The sequence below is a fragment of the Hemitrygon akajei genome, chromosome 27, assembly GCF_048418815.1.
Source record: "Hemitrygon akajei chromosome 27, sHemAka1.3, whole genome shotgun sequence".
In the NCBI taxonomy this organism is placed as follows: domain Eukaryota; kingdom Metazoa; phylum Chordata; class Chondrichthyes; order Myliobatiformes; family Dasyatidae; genus Hemitrygon; species Hemitrygon akajei.
Genome location: NC_133150.1, coordinates 16,493,965 through 16,502,650, shown reverse-complemented (window position 1 = coordinate 16,502,650; position 8,686 = coordinate 16,493,965). Strand labels below are relative to the sequence as shown.

Below are 8,686 nucleotides of genomic sequence, written 5' to 3'. Positions count from 1 at the left end.
TGTAGAATCTATACTGCAGCTCCATTTGCTTGCATTACAAGAAAAAATGAAAAAAACATCAAAGTTAAATAAAATGCTACAGCACAGCCTGAGTTTCAATCATTAGATTCCATGCCAGCTCTCCAGAAGAGAAGTCTTTCCATTATTCCACATATTCTACTTTAAGCACTGATCTAATTCCCTTTTGAAAACCATGAATGAATCAGTCTCTGAAGATGCTGCCCAGCCTATAGAGAATTTCCTGCACAACAGTTTTATCCTATGTTTTCTTCCGCATTATGCTTCAAATCATTGCTGTTCAGCATCTATTATTTTTTGTGGTAATTTCCAGCATATTTGATTTTTTCCATTTCATCTCTACTTGTTTTTATTATTGACAGCTTTTTTTAAAAATGATTTTTAAATAACAACTACAATCTCTCTTCCCCCACCCCCAACTTACAAACATTGACCTGAAGGCATTCTATTTTCTATTGGGATGAAATCCCATTTCTAATGATTTCTAATTCCCTGAACAAACAAATTTCTGATCAATTCAGAAGTTGTTTTCCTTGTAAGTACCAAAGAGGTCCAATAGTCCAATTCCCAACTTTTTTGAAATCCCAGTCGTTCTGCATCTGGCATACCATGTCCTTTATTTCCAACCGTCCCTAGACCAAAGTTATATTCTCCATCTCTCTTTAAATTTACTCAGTTCACTGGAAAATTCACTGAACTACAGTGTTGCAATTGTGTCAGGGCATTATTAGGTGTAATCTCCAATAGTCCAGAATGTTTGTGGATCCAGCACCACCACTAAGAGTGATCACAAGAGGTTCTGCAGATGCTAGAAATCCAGAGTAGCACATATAAAATGCTGAAGGAACTCAGCAGGTCAGGCAGCATCTATGGAGAGGTATAAAGAGCCAGCATTTCAGGCCACGACCCTTCATTAGGACTGGAAAAGAAGTGGGGAAGTAGCCAGAAAAAGGTGAGGGGAGGGGAAAAGAGTACAAGCTAGGCGATGAGTGAAACTCTGATACGCTTCCTCCTTCCTTTCTCCCATGGTCTATTCTTTCCTATCAGATTCCTTCTTTTTCATCCCTTTACATATTCCACCGTTCAGCTTCTCACTTCACAGCCCCTCCCAGCTCACCTGGCTTTACCTTCTCTTCCCCATACCTTTTTATTCAGGCTTCTTTACCCTTGCTTTCCAATCTGATGAAGAGTCATCTGTCCATTCCTTTCCATAGATGCTGCTTGGCTTTCTGAGCTCCACTACTAAGAATGCCAGTTTTACTCACCTCATGTTAAACATCTGAAATATATGCAAACATCTTGAAACTTTTTTCTAAATCCTCCCCATATCCAATATCGACATCCAAATTAAAACACTGCCAACATTATTTTCTAGTTGTAATTTGAAACTGCAAATTAAACATTTAAATAGTATCCCATGAAATGAAATTTACAATTGAGGATAAAAAAAAATACAAAGTGATTCCTAATATAGCCCACTGACGACCCTGTTTACATTGTCAAAGGCTGAAATCATCCAGCTGCATTATGTAGGATTGGAAAAAAGGCTACTATCAGCAAAATTAAACCACCTCAAACTTACTCCAATTTGCATCTAAAGTGCTTAAATTTGGATTAACATCTTTTAATAATACTACAGTCATTTTACTCAAAACCCCCAAAAAATTAAAATTTGTGTGAAATGATAAAAAGACAACAGAATGTATGGATGTATTTATTACAGCGCTAGCTTCAAATGACAAAAGCAACAGTACATTAATCACCCGCAGGACAATTATCTGATAAGCTGACTGTACAAGTCAACAAGCTGTTATACAGTTTGTATCAATGTTATTAGTTTCTTAAAATTGGAGGACAAAGGATTCACTTAAAACCAGTTATAGTTCAAGTAAAACACACAAGCTATTAGTCCTTCATTCTCCATACACAATAGCAGAGACTGCTAATTATTAGCTTTTACGGCAAGTACCTGTATTTAAGCAAATTACTATCTAGTACGATATTTATCACAAATCTGTAGGTTTTAAAAATTCCAACAATTTGGCTTAACTTTTCATGTACAAAACCGCAATTGAGAACAGATTGTAAACTTATTAAAAGGCAAGTGACAACAAAAACAAAAAGCTGATCACTTTTTACGTTACCTGTCAAAAGTAAAAATACTTCAATGTGCAACAATAGGGATGTGCTATTAAAAGAGCAGCAGTTCAAATACTTAAGGACATTTGCAGGCAAAAATTAAACATTAAATATGAATGTTAATAGCTTGTCTCATTCCTCATCCTGAGTAGTTGCTATGCTTTGATGGAGTTTCTTTAAAAAAATTGTGGCATAAAAGAATCAAGTTTTCAAATCAAGTTTAAGCTGCTAAGCATGACCACTACTACTGTATATATCCATAAAAAGCAATTTAAACCTCATCACTGTATTAGTGATAGTATGTATGAGGCAGTGGTGCCAATTTTATATAACTAATTACAAAGATCCCAAATTCTATAATTTTTCAGTGTGGTTAATCTTTGTCATTGCTGGAATAGGCACAATGAACTGCAACACAGGCTAATGTAACTAAGTATACTGTGAATTTATTTTTTTTTCCAGTTGCAAGAGATAAATAAAAGTCATAATATGGCCACCTGTGGTACTTTCCACCATATATTCAAATCTGACTGAATCAATAGAATCCAAAGTGGGGAGAGAATAACAATCAGAGGCAGAAATACTTAGTACCTAGAAACAAAAAAAACTACCTGCAACTTCAAGGCTTGAGATACAATTGAACAATAAAAATCAATCCGGTATACCTGAATTTCTTTCCATAATAATCTTCTCCATTGGATATGTCAATCTTGTAAACAGCCATGATTTATATCAACTCTTTGTTGAGTACATACTTAATGCCACTGACTGATAATCTGGTTATTCCGTATTGTAACATTGGACTATTGGAGAATTGTTGAGGTGAATCAATAAAGCTTTCACCATCTTAATTTGTATGCCAGGTTACAACAATGACCACACCACACTCCATCATTTACCGGTAACAGACATTCAATTGATAGCCTCTTATTATAATGTTTTATAATTAAACATATGGCTTCACTATAGACGGCCTGCACTCTTTATATATATATATAAATTTTATCCACTTTAATAAGCAGGTCCAACCTACACCAAATTATCTTTGAGGTCAAAACAAAGGCCAAGGACATTATGTGGTGAAATGAAAAAGATGTTTACTCAAATGTTGTAACAGAGCCACACCACAAATCCCCTGAGCATGCTTAGTTGATACCATGAAATGTAAATGTGTTTCAGTAATGGTATTCTGGGAGAAGAAATTTCATCCTACATTGGGACTTGGTAAGCATGCATATTAAAAATAAAAAAGTCCCATTTATATATAACAAAACCCCATTCATATTGACAGTGCGTAAAGTACTAAGTCTCACAAGGTCAAATTTAGTAACTTGGCTTAATTATATAAAAACATAAAAAAGTGCAAAATAATATTGTACACTCTGTCATGATAAAAACATTTGACCTCTTGTTGGACACCTTTTCAAATTATTTCCTTAGGGAAGGAGGTCGAAGTTAAACATGGCAGGTCCTGGGTAGGAGCAAGAAACCACCATCCTTGTCCTCAACTGTGTTTGGTCTTTGAGTGCTGAATGAGCCACTGTAGTGTTATATCTGAAATTAATTTGAAAAATTACAAGTGTGAACAGCATAAAATTGCACACCATGAATACTTGAATAAAATATCATTAATTTGATTTTATCACTACTTTCATCCCAGACTAATTATGGTTATGTTGCATTAATTAAACTTTATCTCAGGCATGAACTGTTTCCTCCATTTCCAAATGATGATTTTCCTAGCTGCATGCAGCATCTCCCAACAGACATTGACACATTCCCAATTCTCAAAATTAGAATTCAATCTATTAATCAGTACACATAAAATATCCAGATACATTTAGAAACAATATATTCCGGGGAATAACAGATCAAATACCTTTCACTTCCAAGACCTTTTTAAAAAAATAATAAATGGCCAATAGGCACCATGAACTTCAACATTCTATTAAAATTCAGCAACATAGAAGTGACTTTATATTTCACAGAAGTATCTCTTCCTGTACTATTTTATTTCACCGGTTTTAGTAGAATTTAATTGAAAGGTGCTTTATTGTGCATTGAGCTAGCTTAAAAAACAAAGTAATCACAACCTGGAAGCATGAAATTCATACTTTGATCACAATGAAACAAAAATGTTACTGGCTCAGAGAGCAAAACTACATTAGAGCAAAAAAAAAATCTTCCATCTTCACCAGTGGTTAAGACTTCCATAAAAAGTAGAATAATTGGAATAGGCTTATTATTGTCTTATGTACTGAGGCAGAGTGAAAATCTATTTTGCAAGCCATCCATATTTCATTACACCGTGCACTCACATAATACAAAAGAAAACAATAAATGAATGCAGAATAAAGTGTTAGTTACAGAGAAAGTGCAGCGCAGGCAGATGACAGGTACAAGGCCACAACGAGATACATTGTGAAGTCAAGAGTCCATTTTACTGTACTAAGGAACCATTTAAGAATCTTATAACAGCTCTCTGGGTGGCAGGGTAATCTGTCAAAGAAGGTGTATGGTGCTCCTTTCCTCTGATAGACTGCAGGTAACACCTGCTTAGCCCACTGATGAGTCACCTGAAGCCATAGGAGCAGGAGGTGGATGGTCGTATGAGCAACTGGTGCATTTTGGTCCCGGTTATGCCAGGCAGACAATCTCTGAAGAGTAATGATAATGGCTGGGGTCACCTGCCTGTATAAACACAGCCCAGAAGATGGCAATGACAACACAAATAAAATGCTGGAGGAGCTCGGCCAGACAGCATCTACCGAGAAGAGTACAGTCAACGTTTTGGGCCAAGACCCTTTGGCAGAACTGGAGGAGAAAGAAAAATGAGGAGTAGATTTAAAAGGTGGGGGAGGGGAGAGAGAAACACAAGGTGATCTGTGAAACCAGGAGGGGGAGGGATGAAGTAAAGAGCTGGGAAGTTGATTAGTAAAAGAGATACAGGGCTTGCAAGCGGAATAAGTGCTACACCTCCTCCCTCACTACCATTCAGGGTCCTAAAATGTCCTTCTAGGTGAGGTATCACTTAATCTGTGAGTCATTTGGGATCATATACTGTGTCCGGTGCTTCTAGTGTGGCCTCCTTTATATTGGTGATTGGGATATAGAACGTAGACTGGGAAACCACATCGCTGAGCTCCTACACTCTGTCTGCCAGAAAAAGCAGGATCTCCCAGTGGCATTTTAATTCCACTTCCCATTCCAATATGTCAATCCATAGCCTCCTCTACGGTCGCAATGAAGCCACACTCAGGTTGGAGGAACAACACCTTATATTTCATCTGGGTAGCCTCCAACCAGATGGCATGAACATCGATTTCTCCAACTTCTGGTAATGGCCTCTCCCCTCTCCTTCATCATTCCCCATCCCCTTTTCCCTCTCTCACCTTATATCCTTACCTGCCCATCGCCTCCCTCTGGTGCTCCTCCCCTCTTTTCCTTCTTCCATGGCCTTCTGTCCTCTCCTATCAGACTCCCCCTTCTCCAACCCTGTATCTCTTTCACCAATCAACTTCACAGCTCCTTACTTCATCCCTCTCTCTCCCAGTTTCACCCAAAACCTTGTGTTTCTCTCTCCCTCCTCCCCCCACCTTCTAAATCTTTTTTTCTCTCCAGTCCTGCTGAAGGGTCTTGGCCCAAAATGTCGACTGTATTTTTTTCCATAGATGCTGCCTGGCCTGCTGAGTTCCTCCTGCATTTTGTGTGTATTACTTGGATTTCCAGCATCTGCAGATTTTCTCTTATTTAAGATGGCAATGATAAACCAGTTCTGTTGAAAAATTTGCCAAGAACAATCATGGTCATGGAAAGATCATGATTGCCCATGTCATATGACATGGCACATAACGAATGAATGATAACAGTTATCTTTCAGGGCTTTATTTCAAATAATAGTTATAATAAAGCAGTGAATTCGTGGATTCTCTATTTAATTTTGCATATCCTTCACAGTATAATATAGAGTTCAGAGAATTCCTGCATTTTAGTACTATTTACAACACCCATGAAAGCTAAAACAGAGACAAAGAAGCTTCGAGAAGAATTTTTTTAAATGGCATTAAATGTTTTGACTATTATCATAACAACATAAAAGGGGCGTGTATCTAACATCCTTGATCATGTGAACATACAGCACAGCTTTTGAACCGATTTAAGGTGGTGATGGCTGGATTCTCGGTAAGCGAGGGTGAAATATTACAGGGGGCAGACAGGGATTTGAAATTAAGGTTACAGTCAGATTAACCACGACTTATTGAATTATATGGCAGACTTGAGGTCTGTGTGGTCTACTCCTGCTTCTAATTAAAAGCAATAAAGGGATTGCTGACAATGAAAAAGACCCCCTCCTCTTCAGCATCCAGCATTTAAACAACACTATAAATAATAAAACTGATGGAAAAGGGGAAGTCCAATTTTGTCCAGCATAACAATTTTCAAAAACGAAGCTTAGGGCTATGCTCCTATCCTACCAGCAGCAATATAATGTCGAGAGATTTCTGTTTCTCATTTTCATAAGCAACCTTTTGTGTGTCTCACTACTGGCCAGATCATAACTTGATTTGTTCTAAGTCAAACAAAGCTGAAAAAGATCAAGAGAATGAGTAATAGGAAAATAAATACTTCATTATTTTCAGCAATGCTCATAAAGGTAATGTTAAAAAAAAAGCTAACAATACTGTTGCCATCTGTCACTATACCATTAAGATGGGAAATACTCAATTTAAAAGATTCTATACATAATCTCATTAATCATATTGGACATCATCAGAATCTTATTAAAAACTGGACATACTGCCAGAAATATGAAAGCTAAAACTTTATCATCACCTGACTTACATGTTCACAGAAACTTGCACTGTCTTTATGGTGAGATATAGCAGTGATGCCAAACTCAGAGAATTTAGTCTGTACTAAAAGTGATCACTATTGAGGAATGGACTTGACAAATGATAGTGTGTTCCTTCCTATCAGGACAAAATAGTCAAGTTCACTTACACCAGCATCAGAAGTCAGGAGGATCAACTTCCAACCCAAGAACAAAGCTTGGGGTGAGTTGTAATGTGACACACAGGATGCCTACATTGTCAAGGCTTTGGTTGAAATATTAAAATCTCTAAACACAAAGTGCACTGCAGATGCTGTGGTCAAATCAAGACATACAAAAAAGCTGGATGAACTCAGCAGGTCAGGCAGCATCCATTGAAAGAAGCAGTCAACAGATGCTGCCCGACCTGCTGAGTTCATCCAGCTTTAAAATCTCTAATATGTTTCTTCCATCAATTAAGGTGAACATATAGGATCCTATGGTATCACTCAGAAGAACAGTATTCTGGCTAATATTATTGGTCATTATTTTGGCCAGTCTTATTTCCTCAACAATTAAATCAAATAAGCAGCTGCTCATTACTTGATCCTTGCTTGCAGGATCTTGTTTTGTGCAAAATGTAGCAAACTCCCAATGACAACAGCACTAAAACACTTCTGGGGATCTTCATGAAGATATTAGCTTTGCATCTCTCACTTCATGTACATACTTCCTGTTGTTCCACAGTTCAGCAGTTCACTCTGTTATGAGTAATGAACAGACCTGATGGACAATGGGGTGCAGAGTTAACCATTTCCAACCCCCCTCCTGAGAACTACGAACTATTGCTGTTGTTATGCTACTATTGAGAGAGAGAGATAAAGCCCGGGCAAGAACATTTGCTACAGATAAGAGGGGGAGAGAGAGTGTTGATGTACTGTATTATGACTCTTCCAGGATTATTTACCTTCTACTATTTTGCTCATTAACATTCCTCAGGAGATAGCAGGAGTGGCCTGATTTGATGGACAGTCATTCAGAGTTGATGGATAGCTGAGACCCCGTGAGTGGGGATAAAAGACAGGTCTGGAGAGACTCTTCAGACACATCAGTGGACACTGAGTGTTGGAACACACAGGAAAGGTGGGGGTCTTCGGAGACTGAACCAGGAGATCGGTCAGTAAAACTCATAGTGTTACTGTAAAGGTGGGGACTTGTGTGTGTGTCCATTCATGCCAGAGTGACGAGTCCACCACAGAAGAACGGTCTAGCTGAAGGACGGAGGGGTCATAGCTGAATGACCACCACAACAACGGTGCAACAGAATCAAAAGGCAACAGGAAGGTTTGCTGACTACAGCTGCTTAATCTCTCGCTCTCTCTCTCTCTCTCGCCAACGATTACAACCCAACCACCATAATTACCTCAGCACGCATGAACTGAACTGAACTTTATACTTTTCTATGACAATTCATTTACCCCTAAACATAGCTTGTTTATTATTGATTATTATTATTCCTACACTTTTAGGTTTATCACTGCTAACTTGTTTCATATGTATATTTGCATTTTTGATATTGTATTGTGTAGTTTACTAATAAACACCTTTAGTATGGTACCACCAGACTCCAACGGATTCTTCTTTCTCTGCTGGTCAGACACCCAGTTATGGGGTACGTAACAACTCTTAGCCCAATACTTTGTCACATTGGCTCCAATG

General features: G+C 37.9%; 1 protein-coding gene across 1 annotated transcript in view; it reads right to left on the bottom strand.

Moving 5' to 3' along the window:
* Positions 1 to 1,716: 1,716 nt before the first annotated feature.
* Positions 1,717 to 8,686, bottom strand: part of LOC140717152 (ADP-ribosylation factor-like protein 8A) — a 54,641-nt gene continuing 47,671 nt past the window's right edge. Inside the window, exon 7 of the mRNA XM_073030424.1 lies at positions 1,717 to 3,711. Coding sequence (XP_072886525.1) covers positions 3,662 to 3,711 — 50 coding nt within the window. The 3' untranslated portion in view covers positions 1,717 to 3,661. The remainder of the gene's footprint in view (positions 3,712 to 8,686) is intronic.